Here is a 14,724-nt window from a genome sequence, read left to right as displayed (position 1 = left end):
GTGTTGCATAACCACAGACAACCTTCTCGCCAAGCACCTTTGATCAGCCCCATGGTTCGCCGCTGGTGTTCCTGCAATCGCAAGGGAGAAATGGACAGGAAGCAACTAAGAGCACAATATCGTCATATTTCCCTCACTGTACCTTGCACGCATAGCTGACAGAATTCTACAAAGTGCACACTAGACTAGTCGGAATTCTTATATAGTAAATGACGGAAGATAAAGACCTGAACGATCCTTCCAGTCTTCCCTTCGCCCATGCCCCTCCCATGTGAATGCCCGCTGTACAGTTACATGCTATTATGCACACACTTTACAGAACAAGGTCATAATTTTTTTTGTTTAAATCTTTATTGATTTTCAAACTTTGATAGTGCAATACAATTGGTAAATCATAAAATACTGCATAGAACGCACTAATAACTATACAATTATTACATTAAACAGTCATTTACTCCCATCCTCATCTTAATTATTAATACAATAAAACATATGATGATCCCAGTTCGTCCGGGTGCTGCAGCGTTTGCCCGGAAAGCTATAGATATGGGCATCAAGACTATTCTTCAGTGTTGGTTGTCGCCCAATACCCCTACGGTGTCTCATTGGAGGACTCAAATGATCCAGCTGGCGGGATATGAACGTCTGGCCATTACGGATATGGATTCTAAATCTGGCTCCTTTTATCTTGGTTGTTGGTTGCCCTTTTGTTCTACTTTGTAACCCTCTGTACGTAGTAGACTGCTCAATTGACTGTTGGATGTTGGATTGACTGTTCCCATGGGTGGGTGGGTGGTGGATTGGAGGGGTGGGGGTGTGTGTTGGGGGGGAAGTTTTCCTGTCAATTGCTTCTTGTTGTACTGTTTCTTTACTATTGTTTGAAATGAATAAACAGATTTAAACATAAAACATATGATGTGATTTCAATACTATAATTAAATAATGTAACTCCTTAAAGCACATTTCCCTCCCCACAGGATCATAATTCATTTATGTGGCTATCTGCAAACTGATACCAATTATGCCTGTCCTACTACGTTCTCTCAAACCACGTTTGCCGTTCCATGCTATGTTTCGTCACGTATGCTTGCCTAACCATTTTTGCCAAGTCGTGTCATACTACGCTGGTCATGCTTTGTAACACAGTGGTACCTCGGTTTACGAGTGCACCGGTTTGCGGTTGGCACCCGGCACCAGCACCAACGCACAGGACATGCCCGTGCCCGAAGATCTGCAGTCCTTTTTGCTAGGCCTTGAGCATCTTGTCACATATGTAATCATTAGCAATAATTTGACCTTTGCTTGTTATTTTTTCCTCCAAACTAGAGAGTTGCGCGGAGGCAGAAATCCCACCCATCCCCGCCCGTCCCCATCAGGATCCTCTCCGTCCCCACCCATCCCCGCAAGGAATTACCTCCATCCCCATAAAAAGCAGCAATTACTTCTGACAGGATCATCAATTCCACAGTTTCTTTTGCTGTTTTCCTTGTGGAATCTCTTTGGTGGAAACCTTTTTTTGTTTTCTGTTCAGGTAATTAACTTATAAACCCCCTCTTTTACTAAGGCTGACGGGTCCATTATATTATATGGACGAATCCTGCTTCCAAAGCCTTCCATCCCCGTGGGAGTCCCGCTGGCTAGAGGGGAGTCCCCGCGGGAGTCCCGTGGATGAGAGAGGGGTCACCGTGGGATTCCCGCTGGACCCCCGTGGGACCCACGGGATTCCCACGATCCCCGTTCCCGTGCAGACCTCTACTCCAAACTCCTCAATAAAAGGAATCAGTGCTGTATGCCTCGGGGTCATTTCTTGATGCCTGCTGCTTTAAGCATCAGACAGAAATCTCCCTGAAGCTTCAGTTACTGCATATTATGATTCTAGTTGTGTGTGCCTGGTGTGTTTCATCTCTCTCTCTTAGCAATTCAGTAAGAATTCCCCTACTAAGAACGGGGGGGGGGGGGGAGGGGTGACTATCTGGGTAAATGATATTCACTCCCCAACATTGCCATGTTTTGATGAACTATGCTCGCCGTGCTGTCTCACCATACCATATTTTGTCATGTAAACTTTTGCCATCTTTCTCAGACTTGCCCCAAGCACATTGTGAGCCCACTGGGTCAGACAGGGAAAAATGCTTGAGTATCTGAATAAGTTCATGTAAACTGTTCTGAGCTCCCTGCGAAGAACGGTATAGAAAACTGAATAAATAGTGTGACAAGTTTCAGCCTCTGAAAACCAGAGCTGGTATTGTGATGTCATAACGCATCATTCCACCAGTGTCTAAGAGCCAACCTCATCAGTGATGTCACAATTGTTTGACTGCCCTACGCTCGACTCACTTTTATTACATTTTGATTTCTAGAGCGACGCAGTGGTTAAATCTACAGTCAGGGCCAGATTCTGTATAGTGCGACCAAATTTGCATGCACAAATCTGTACACGTTGCTGATTTGCATGCGCAACTTAATTGATGAGCCGACCAGCACAGATAATTGGCAATTAACAAGTAATAACTGAAACTAATTGTCATTAATTAGGATTTATGTGCACAACTTTCTAAGCGTATTCTATAAAGTTGTGTGTGGATCTCAAACGGGGGGCGTGGCCAGGGAGGAGCATAGGCTGGCTGTGGACGTTCCTAAAAGTTAGATGCGCTGTTAGAGATCACGCCTGATCCACGTAAAACTTAGGCGCAGGTATTTAGGCCTCATTTTCATTGGTATAAAAGGTCGCACCTATTTGTTAGTCATAAGCATGGACGCTATGTGGGATTCTATAAACTGCGCCTAACTTCGGAGAGATTTTATAGACTTGCGTTAAGTGCCATCCTTTTCGGCGCTGATCTTTTAAGTATCATGTATAGAATGCAGACATCAGCATTCGCTAACGTGCTATATTAACGGTGAGCATTCATTAACTACATGAGCACCCCTCCCCCCCCCCTTTCAATCTGTTCAAAATTCTGCTGCACAACTTATATTCCACCAGAATCAGTCTGCTCACATGACCCCTCTCCTCAAGTCACTTCATTGGCTCCCTATCCATTTCCACATACAGTTCAAACTCCGCTTCTCGACTTACAAGTGTATTCACCCTGCAGCTCCTCAGTATCTCTCCTCTCTTATCTCTCCCTATACTCTTTCCTAGGAACTCTGTTCATCAGATAAGTGTCTCTTATCTGTATCCTTCTCCTCTACTGCCAACTCCAGACTCCGCCCCTTCTATCTTGCTACACCATATGCCGGGAACAGACTGCCCGAGTCACTTTGTCAAGCTCCGTCTCTGGCAGCATTCACATCTAGCAATAAAGCCCACTTTTTTGAGGCTGTTTTTAACGCCTCTTACCAACGTCTGTTTTATCATTCCATCTGTGAGAAAATCCCTAACTCCTATTTGCCCCCATATGTCTGTTTTGATTAGACTGAAAGCTCTATGGAGCAGGGATTTAATGTTTAATGTACAGCACTGTGTACGTGTGGCAGTGCTATACAAGTGACAAGTAGTAGAAGTCATGAAAGAGTTCTTTTTTTTGTTATATATCAGACTTTGCTGATTGGCCAAGGATACAAAGAAATTAATTTGAGAGCATATGGATCTTGAAATTGCTTGGACTTTAATTCTTGGAGTGGAAAAGAAGCCTTGATGGAGAAAGCAGTGGGCTGAAAACCAAGGAAGTCGGGGTTCAAATCTAGCTGCTTCTCCTTCTAATCTTGAGCAAATCACTTAACCCTCCTTTGCTTCAGGTACAAACTTACTCCCTCCTCCGCCCCCCCCCCCCGCCTCTTTTGCGAAGCCGTGTTAGGTTTTTTCATCACTGGCCATGGCGGTATTAGCTCCGACACTCATAGAATTCCTATGAGCGTCGAAGCTAATACTGACGTAGCCAGAGATATTAAAAAAATGTCTAACGCAGTTTCGTAAAAGGGGGCCTTAGATTGTAAATCCTCCAGAAACAAGGAAGTACCTACTGAGAAAAAGTAACAGCCAAATCCAAAAGGACCACCACATTTTCTCAGAAAGCCTCATTCATGCTTCATTTTCCAGAATGCTAGGTTTCATAAGCATATTCTGCTAAGTTTGCTATTCTTACATAATCTGTTTCAAATATGAGTGGTTCTTTCCAGTGAAATGCATTATACACTCTCCATTTTCCACATTAAGATTGAAAAGTCACCTAGGGTGATCGACTTGCGTTTTTAGTCAGGAAGTTATGATTGATGAAACGTCTCTGCTGTGGATACTTTTAGCATGGCAATGATCTGTCTTTGCCATCAGCCCATCTGCTGAGCATCTCGGAGGCCTGAAATAGAGCCCTCGTGAACTTCGTGTAGTCCCACCATTGTCGATCTTGTGACAGTCTTCAGACATTTTGCGGCTGTCTGCCTTTCGTTGCATATTGGTTGCCATGCAGCATAAAAAGTCATACGTACTTTTGGTCGCAGGACAGTTAAGTCACTGAGATATACAGTATACTTTGTATTTTTAAGGAGTGACACCTGCAATGTTTACTTGGAGAAACGACATTTTCCTGAAGAAGTTATTTTAGATCATCCTTTCACACCCAGAAAGCAGATTATTAAAACCTGATTCACAATCATCTTTTCAGCCTGTTCTCCAAAGGGGAGAATGCTTACAAAATCACCGTGCTCGACTCTGTGTGTGGATGTCCGTATGTTCATCTCTTAATAATTTCTGTGGAGTTGAAGGTAGTTTTGGATCTAGAAACAAGCATGGGGCACTTGAATGTCCCAGAAATAGGCTTCATGCATTCTGAATGAAAGTTATCATTCCTTGTAAACATCCTAATGTTCCAATACAGTTATAGGATGCAGAAGTCACAGAAGATGACAGATTGTCTGACACGGATGATTGATTATGAAGAAGGCAAAATTAAGATGTCACGTTACAGCTGGAGAGAGGCAAAATTCTTCTCAACCAAAAGGGATAAGTGATCAAATTTAGGCTTTATGCTTAACATTGATTCAAAATAGATATCTGTATCTGTGCATTTCTTCATTGCAGAACTTAAAGGGAAATTGGAAGGGTTCAGAACTGGCTTGATAGATTCTTTACAAAAAGGTCATACCGTGTTAACGGGAAAACAACATTGTCTTCTTGGAATCCAGGCTGTGGCGTTCTGCTTCTTTTGTTTAACATTTATCTTAGTACCTTGGGGGAAATACTTTTCTGACTTGGGGGGGGGTCACCATATTATCATATGCAGATGGCATCTTTATTCTGTAACCAGTTTTGTCTACATTTGAAAGAATTTTGGTGTCTGTAAACATATTGCATATGTAGAGAACTGGACAAAGAAATGTTAAGGGGCTGGAGGAGTTGCCATACAGCGAAAGATGAGAGAAACTGGGCCTCTTCTCCCTCGAGCAGAGGAGATTGAGAAGGGACATGATCGAAACATTCAAGGTACTGAAGTAGATAAGGACAGGTTGTTCACCCTCTCCAAGGTAGGGAGAATGACAGGGCACTCTCTAAAGTTGAAAGGGGATAGATTCCGTACAAATGTAAGGAAGTTCTTCTTCACCCAGAGAGTGGTAGAAAACTGGAACGCCCTTCCGAAGTCTGTTATAGGGGAAAACACCCTCCAGGGTTCTTTCTGAACCGAACGTACGCAGGTAGGGCTGGTCTCAGTTAGGGCGCTGGTCTTTAACCTAAGGGCCGCTGCGTGAGCGGACTGCTGGACACTATGGACTACTGGTCTGACCAGCAGCGACAATTCTTATGTTCTTTAAACAAAAGTCCTCTGGTTTTTAGCACAGGTCAACAAGTTAAGTGCTCCTATACTCTTAAGAATTCTATGAGCGTCAGAGCACTTACCGTGTCAACTCACACTAAAAACCTCTAGCGCAGATCGATAAAAGAGGCTCTTAGATTAGTTTTATATTTTTACTAGATATTATGGTGTTTTCATTTGGATGTACCAATAATAATAATAGCTTTATTTATATCCCGTCATACCTTTTCAGTTCAAGACGTTATACAACAAGTGGAGCTGTAAGGACAGCGAAGTTACATCAGTTAGATTTGGGAGGGATAGATAGACAGATAGGCGATTGGGAGAAAAGGGGGAAGGGATGTGTAAGGCATGGTAGGTGTTAAGCAGAATTGAAGGGTCAGATAAATCTGTCAAACAGGTGGGTTTTTAGTGATTTTCTGAATGAATGGTATGTTAGTGAGTTCAGGATGAAGTCACTTAAAGTGTTGTTCCAGATCCCTACTTGAAAGAAGTGTGTCCTGTTGAGGAATCTTGTGAATTTGCATCCTTTGGGGGAAGGAAATGTGAACAGTCTGTGAAAAGCGGAGTTTGCCCTGTAGGGTGAGGTGTTTCAGGAGGTAGGTGGGTGCGGTGCCGAAGAGAGTCTTGAAACAGAGGCAACCGAATTTGAAGATAATTCTGGCCTCGATAGGTAGCAAGTGAAGTTTCTTGTAGTATGGGGTGATGTGGTCGGATTTTTTTCAAGCCAAATATTAGTCGAGCGGCTGTGTTCTGGATAAGTCTCAGTTTCTTGATGGGGTTTTTTTTGTGAGATCCAAGGTAGATTATGTTGCAGTAGTCCAGTGAGCTTAGGACCAGGAACTGGACCAGCAGTCTGAATGATGTGAAATCGAAGTATGGTTTTAGGAGGCATAGTTTCCCTAGTAAGTGGAAGCAATTTTTAATTAGGATGTTGCTTTGAGCTTCTAGTGTCAGTTGCTGTGAATCCATTGTGAAAGTAAGTGTGGTATAAATTAGAAACAGAACAGAAGTCTGTGTGCGGGGTGGGGGGTGAGGGGAGGGCACAATGAAGCCAGAAGATACACAGGGAAATTCTGAATATTTGTGAATATTCTCTTATTGCAATTTAAGTTTAAAAGATGAAATACTGCATTTTTGACCCATTAATTTGCCAATTTTGCAGAATTCAAACATGTAGTGTTCCCCTCGGTCATTTGTGGTCATCAGTTCTTGGTCCCGGTCATTTGCAGTATTTTCCGACCGCGAATCGGTCATTTGCGGTATTTTCCGACCGCGGGAGAGGCAGGAGAGAGCAGCCGGAGCGCCGGCGAGTGAAGGAAATCACTCACTGTATGCTCCAACCGCCTCTTCCTGCACTAAAGTCGGGCCTTAACAATCAAGAGCTGCTTTGATACATAACTCCTGACTGGTAAGGCCCGACTTTAGTGCAGGAAGAGGCGGTCGGCGCATACAGCGAGTGATTTCCTGCACTCGCTGGCTCTCCGGCTGCTCTCTCCTGCCTCTCCTGCTGCCCTCTCCAGTCTTCCCCACGAAAAACCGTATTCACGATTTTTCAAGATTCGCGGGTGTTCCTGGAACGGAACCCCCGCGAATATCGGGGGAGTACTATAAATTCACAAAACCAATATGTTAACTTTTCACACATCATTAATTATGCAGTTGTACTGCCGGAGGTCACATCTAAAACTGCAACAATTAACTTAAAAAGTGACTTACTTGACTACAGGGGAGAAAAGACTATGAAGGCGACAGTAAAGTCTCACCCCCTGTGAAAGAAATAACAGTAGTTTGACATTTTAATACTAAAAACAGGTTATGTGAAAAGCACTCAAGAGGCAGGTTCACTAAAGTGCCAGAGGTTGTGGTAAGAGCAGATAGAGTAGTTGGTTTTAAGAAAGGTTTGGACAAGTTCCTGGAGGAAAAGTCCAAAGTCTGTTATTGAGAAAGACATTGGGGAAGCCTCTGCTTGCCCTGGATCGGTTGCATGGAACGTTGCTACTATTTGGGGTTCTGGAATCTTGCTATGCTTTGAGATTCTGCATGGAATCTTGATACTCTTTGGGGTTCTAAAATCTTTTCTTACTCTTTGGGATTCTGGAATGTTGTTACTCCTTGGGTTTTGGCCAGGTACTAGGGATCTGGATTGGCCACCGTGAGAATGGGCTACTGGGCTTGATGGACCATAGGTCTGACCCAGGAAGGTTATTCTTATGTTCTTATTCTTAGAATGCAATGTAAGTACTAGCCCCCAATTATGGCCAGCATGGTAAAAATCTGCATTAACTGCTTATCACGGGGTAAGAGGAGGAGATTGGGAGTGGTCTGCACATTACAGTTAGCAACATCTCAAGAGGTGGCTTTAATTGCATTTATGCAAACTGCATTTGACATTCGCATGTAGTTAGGGTTACCAGGCGTCTGGGAAAACCTGGACATGTCCTCTTTTTCGAAGCCTGTCCGGGTGCCCAGACGTTTTTTTTTTTTTTTAATGAGGGGGGTCTGGATTTAGCCGGCTCTCCCGACTCCCCCACCTACCTCCTCCCCAGGACCGGCTGCTGTAATTAATCTTCATGCAGCCGGCAGCTGTAGTGAGGTAAGCCTGATGCTGCTGGCCTACTCCAGAACCTGCCTTCTCTGCAGCGATTTCCTGTTCCCGCGTAGGTGGGACTTGCAGAGTGGCGGCTTCTGAAGCAGGCTGGCAGCAGCAGGCTTACTTCGTTGCTGTTGCCGGCTGCCTGAAGATTAATGACAGTGGCTGGGCCAGGGGAAGAGGTAGGTGGGGGAGTCGGGAGCTACAAAGCAGCAACAGAGGATGAAGGGGATAGGGCTAAAGAAACAGCATGAAGGGAGGGATGGAGAGGGGCTGGAGAAAAGGCATGGAGGGAGGGATCTGGGAAAACAGCATGGAATGGAGCTGGAGAAACAAAATGGAGGGGGAGAGAGGGAGGGAGAGGGCTGGAGAAACAGCATGGAAAGGGGCTGGAGAAACAGAATGGAGGGGGGTTGGAGAAACAGCAGGGAGGGCCAGAGAAGCATTAGGGAAAGGAGAGAGTACTAGAGAAAAGAGCATGGAGTGCTAGATGGGAGGGGAGAGACAGAAACAACAGGAGAGGAGGTTGGAAGGAGAGAAAGAGACACCTGCGGGGGGGGGGGGGGGGGGGTTTGAAAGAGAGGAGAGAGAAAGTAAAAAACACCCACAGGAGTGGGGGATTGGAAGGAGAGAGAGAGAGAAGCACCTGTGAGGTAGGAGGGTTAAAGGAAGGGAGAGAAAGAGAGAAGTATTAAAAGGGTACAGAGGATGGTAAGGGGAACCATGAAAATGGGTGGTGTGGGTGGGGCTGTGAGTGAAGTATGGGCGGGGTTATGGGTCCTTTTTTTTTGTCCTCACAAATATGGTAACTCTACATGTGGTATGAATAACGTGACCATTTATTTTTTCCCTCAAAACAGGATAGGACTCCCCCCCCCGGTACCTTTTTTTAATCCCAGCAGCTGCCTCCTGTTCTGATGTTTTTTGGCAGCGGCAGGCATGAGTTTTTCATGCGCCTGCCTGGTCCTGCGCCGCTCAATGAATGGCTGCCGTCAGTTCTCACAGAACTCGGGAGAACTGACAGCAGCCATTCAGTGAGCGGCGTGGGACCAGGCAGGCACGCCACTCTGCCGCTGCCGGAAGACATCAGGACAGGAGGCAGCTGCTGGGATTAAAAAAAAGGTACCGGGGGGAGGAGGCTGTATTCGCTACAGTACTTTTTTTTCTTCAGCGGGCCCCTGAAAACGGGACATTTTGGCATCCTGAAGCTGTACTTGGGGACAATGGGACAGGCTACCTAAAATCAGGATGGTCCTGTTCAAAATGGGGCATATGGTCACGTTAGATAAGAAACTCGTCTGTGCAGTGACAGCAGAAGGAAATACTGGGCATCTCTTAGCAATTACCGCATAGCCTTTACAATTATTATTCACTGTTTTTTGCACCTCACACAAGATAAGAGCAAAATCTTACTACACTTTAGTAAACAGGCCCCTAATTATTTTTTTTAATATAACCTTTCTCCTTTCCCTTGGATTTTTCTAATCTTGCCCCTTTATAGTTGAAGACTGTATTTACAGTATCATGTATTTTTCTTGTTTGGGTTTTTTAAAAATATTTAATCCTATATTCATTGGATATAATTATGATTTCTGTTATTTCCTTCAAAGATGATAATCTGAAAGGAGAAGGAATACCTTAGACATGATATCTTCCAGTTCACTTCTTGGTTTGTAAGTTCCATCGTCGTACCGAAACCTATACAGTACCTGCTCATTCTTGAACTGGTGTTTATCTAAAACTGAACCAGAAGCAAACAATTAGCATGATTTCTATGACTGGTCTGTATAACAGTGGCTTCCAACCTTGTGATCTAATAGAAAATAGGACTGAGTTTTGAAATTCCATTTCACATTTTGCCAAACACTTGATATACTGCTTTTTCTGAGCGGTTTACACATTCAAAGCAGTTTACATATTTTAGACAGGTACTCATTTTGTACCTGGGGCAATAAAGTGTTAATTGACTTACCCAAAGTCACTAGGAGCTGCAGTGGGAGTTGAACTCGCAACCTCAGGGTGCTGAGGCAGATGCTCTAACCAGTAGGCCACTCCTTCCTTTTATCAGATTATTTAAAGAACATAGGAAGTGCCACACAGGGTCAGGTCAAAGGTCCAATAAAGCCCAGTAGATGTCTCAATACAGATACGTGACCCCCCAGAGGAAGTCCTCCAAAAGGTCCCTCTTGTCAGAAACCGCCCTCAAACGCTCCTACAGCCACTTCATCCCCCAACTCTGGAACCAACTCCCCTCACAAATCAGACTACAGAACTCATTGATGACCTTCCGGAAAGCGGTAAAGACCCTCCTCTTCAACTAAAATTCATCCACAGTCTACGCCTCACCCCCCTTTAAACCCCCCCTCCCCTCCTACCTTCTCTTCTCCATTCTAAACTTCTACTTAAATAGCTGTATAGTCCACTCTTAACCTGTACTTAAATTACTGTAAAGCCCTTGTATTTAAACTACTGTACAGTCTTTGTATTGTCCAAATGTACTCCACTGTGAATGTTTGCTTGTAGACCGTTCTGAGCTACTGGGAGGACGGGATATAAATCTAAATAAATAAATAGTCTCAGGAGATATTGAAATATTGAAAAATGAAGGCAGATAAAGACCATTTGGCCTATCATCTGCCTATCCATGCCATCTACTATCTTATCCTCTCCCTTAGAGATCCACCACCTCCACTGGAAGGCTTTTTCTTGAATTCACTACCCTTTCCATGATGAAATATTTCCTCAGACTAAGACTAGGAGTTGCCAGCATCATTTTGGTATTCATAAGGTAGAATGACCTTCCAGATGCTTCAGATATGGAATGCTGTGCCTCACCGTGATGGATGACTCCATTTTCCAACAATGCTTGTCCAAGATTGACCCCTTCCTCTGGTTTACTTATTTCTCCAATCTCCATCAGCCACGAAACAAACTCACTGCAAAGTAAGAAGAGCGTCACTCAACAGGCCGCTGCAGGAAACCAATCCAAGCTGTATTATTTCATATGTTCTCTTAGACTTCCATGGCTGGCGTCATGATTGCAGCAGGTTTCCGAGTCTTACCGCGTCTGTGTAGAAAGAACCGACGTTTCAGCCATTATGCTGTGGCTTTCTTCAGGGTATGCCGAGGTTTGTAGTATGACTTTATATATAGAGGGTTCATGGAGCTGGTTTGAGAATAGGCCAGTCTGTGGAGAAGGAAATTTGAATTTTTCCCGCCATAATTCAAATTCAAATTCAAACTCAGACCTCCAAAGAACTTTGCCGCCAAAAATTCAAACTCATGACCCACAGACTTCCCTGTTCTCAATCAGGTCAGCCCATAAACTTTGCCGCCAAAAATTAAAATCTCTCAACCCACAGACTGTCCTGTTCTCAATCAGGTCCGTGAACCCACTATATATATATATAAAGACACTGCAAACCTCAGCATACCCTGAAGAAAGCGACAGCATGATGGCTGAAACGTCGATTCTTTCTACACAGACGCAGCAAGACCTGGAAACCTGCTACAATCGTGTATTATTTCAGTTGTATTTTAACTTCTTTCACTCATAAATGTTTCGTTTTTTTTCATAAATTTCTAGTTCACCTATGTGATTATTAATATTAGGCTTTCCAATCACAGTTTTAACATATGACAAACAGACCAACATTCATTTAAACAAACATTAAACTGTTCTCCTGAAAATCTGTGTATGCCTTCCAAAACACCATAAATCAATTAAATACTTGATAGAACAAAAAAAAAGACCTTTCAGACCATAAAAAAATAGTATTCCATTTTTGAGGAGTTGCTATTGATACTGCAAGTTACGGAGTCTCTACTTTTTGGGCAACAGATGCCTCAGGAATTTCAAGGAAAAATTGTTGACTGGATCGCATACTATTTCCTGGACTCATTTGAATTTCAAGCACAAACACCTTAAACTACTTTGGGGTCCCTTTACGCAAGTGGACTAAGCAAAGTTAGGCACTGTTAAAATCTGCGCTAAGCACCAGTTCTGTAAAGGTCACTTAGGAGGGAATTCATCAATGAACGCTATTGTGTTAGTGCACGCTGAACGCTAAAGATGCCCATAGGAATATAGGGGAAAATGCTACCCTACCGATGGCCTAAATTAATTGAAAAATGTCATTAGAAATAGCAAAAAAATGGTTGAGGTGTCTACCGGCACCTAAATAAAAGGCGCCAGAATTGTACCTACGTAGGCGCTTTAGGTTGCCGAATGCCAAAGTAGGCGTGGCCAGTGCCAGAAGTGGCGTTAGGTGGCCTACAGCACCTACGTACAAGCAATTCACACAAAGATAAGCAGTTTGAAATGTGGTCCCGGAAAACCCAGGCCTACATTTCAGCTGTCTATCTTTGCCATCAATTGCATCACGGCAGGGGAAATCCCCAATCAGCTGAGCCGGCAGGCTTCAGGGAGTCCGGCTGTTTCAGCTGATCAGGGGAAATTCCCCTGCCGTGATCAGCTCAGCTGGCTGCAGTGGGCAGAAGACCCCCCACACACACACACACACACAATCAGCAGGAGGGATGCCCACTCCCCTCCTGCCTGAACAACACCCCCCAATACCCCCCAACAGTGATGCCCACTCTCTCCTGCCAGCAGGCCCGCTTCTTCAAAATGGTGGGCCTTCTCTTTCCTGATGCATCCTGGGATGCATTGGGAGGGGCCTAAGGCCCTGATGCCTTCGAAAGATAATCATAAACTACATTAAGTTAGTCTAATAAAAAAGGTAATATGTTTTTGTTTTATTTCTACCTATTACCTTGAAGAGTGGACTAACATGATCACCACACCATTTCACTTAAACCTTAGAGTTTGAAAGGGTCACAATTTGAGTGATTCGGAGGCGACTGCAGTAGAGGAGCAATATTTCAGGGACCAGACATCAGAGTATTTTTGGAAGGGTTACAAAAACGTCAGACACGATGTACCAAGTGTGTTGAACATAGGAGTGAATATGTGGAATGATTTGTAAATTTCATGGCTCCAAGTCATTCCCTTCTTGGTTGGGCTGAGAACTTTTCAGCACCCCCTCGAAAATTGATATTGATACTGCTATTGAATTGTGACCGTTGGGAAGACTGGATGGAGATACGATTAAAGTCTACAAAATCCTGAGTGGAGTAGAACGGGTATAAGTGGATCAATTTTTCACTCCGTCAAAAATTACAAAGACTAGGGGACACTCGATGAAGTTATAGGGAAATACTTTTTAAAGAAAGGTTTGGACAAGTTCCTGGAGGAAAAGTCCATGGTCTGTTATTGAGAAAGACATGGGGGAAGCCACTGCTTGCCCTGGATCGATAGCATGGAATGTTGCGACTCTGGGGATTCCGGAATCTTGCTACTCTTTGGGGATTCTGCATGGAATGTTGCTACTCCTTGGGTTTTGGCCAGGTACTAGTGACCTGGATTGGCCACCGTGAGAACGGGCTACTGGGCTTGATGGACCATTGGTCTGACCCAGTAAGGCTATTCTTATGTTCTTTTATCTTTATCTGCCACCATTTAAAATGATTCTGAAATCTGAAAGGTTGGTCGTGAATAGTCAAAAGTCAAAGCTGAAGCCTTGTTAAGTGGGGCTGCTAATCCCAAGTTTCAAAACTGTGCTAATTCAACCTTTTTTTTTTTTTTTTTTTTGCATCTGTTCAATATTAACCACCAAGAGCCCACAGACCCGATCCTGCCAGGAGTATTAACTCCTCCCCCTGCAGTCCATTGGAGAGATCAATCTGCCTGCTTTTAAATATCAGCAGCAGTGGAGATCAACTGCTTTTACACCTAAGCAGCAACGAGACCAACCACAACCACCGAGAGCACACAGACCCGATACTACCAAGAGTGTGAACTCTTCCCCCCCTGCAATCCGCTAAGAAGATCGACTGTCGGCTCCGGGCGGCTTTCCCGCAGAGGAGAGAATCCTGCATTCACCGTGGGCCTCATCTGGGGCAGCCTCCTTGGAGCGGCTGGGGCACGGGCAGTGTGTCTGGGAGGGAATGCATGGATGGGAGAACATCTCAGGGGAGGAGACATAGGCATCCTGGGACTGTCGGCCAAGTCACTTCCCTGAAGAAGCCCTTTCTGGAAACATCAATCGCTCCTCCTACACTTACTTGCTCCACTTCATCACTTCATCATGCTTCTATTCCTTTCTCTCCTCTCTTCTACCTTCCAAAATATTTAGATCAATGCTGTCTTGTTAAAATGTTTATTTTATTTTTATTTTTCCTCTAACTCTACTTTTCACTTCTCTATTACCCTCCAGGTACTTTAGTTAGATTGTGAGCCTTCGGGACAGTAAGGGAATTTTTCAAGTACCTTTCTTATTTCTAATCTTAATGTATATTTTCTGTAAACCGCTTAGAACC

At 44.1% G+C, this 14,724-nt stretch overlaps 1 protein-coding gene across 3 annotated transcripts in view; it reads right to left on the bottom strand.

Annotated features, from left to right (window-relative positions):
- Positions 1 to 14,724, bottom strand: part of PREX1 (phosphatidylinositol-3,4,5-trisphosphate dependent Rac exchange factor 1) — a 346,652-nt gene that overhangs the window by 107,226 nt on the left and 224,702 nt on the right. For all 3 annotated transcript variants that reach the window (XR_004541127.1, XM_033963869.1, XM_033963870.1), the window contains exons 11-13: positions 11,179 to 11,279; positions 9,981 to 10,084; positions 7,470 to 7,519 (exon numbers count right to left, since the gene is read on the bottom strand). Coding sequence is in view for 2 of the 3 variants with exons in the window: in XM_033963869.1 (XP_033819760.1) it covers positions 7,470 to 7,519; positions 9,981 to 10,084; positions 11,179 to 11,279 (255 nt within the window). In the remaining variant the exon portion in view is untranslated. The remainder of the gene's footprint in view (positions 1 to 7,469; positions 7,520 to 9,980; positions 10,085 to 11,178; positions 11,280 to 14,724) is intronic.

The sequence above is a fragment of the Geotrypetes seraphini genome, chromosome 11 (genome assembly GCF_902459505.1).
Source record: "Geotrypetes seraphini chromosome 11, aGeoSer1.1, whole genome shotgun sequence".
Lineage (NCBI taxonomy): Eukaryota > Metazoa > Chordata > Amphibia > Gymnophiona > Dermophiidae > Geotrypetes > Geotrypetes seraphini.
This window is presented reverse-complemented; position numbering and strand designations above follow the sequence as displayed.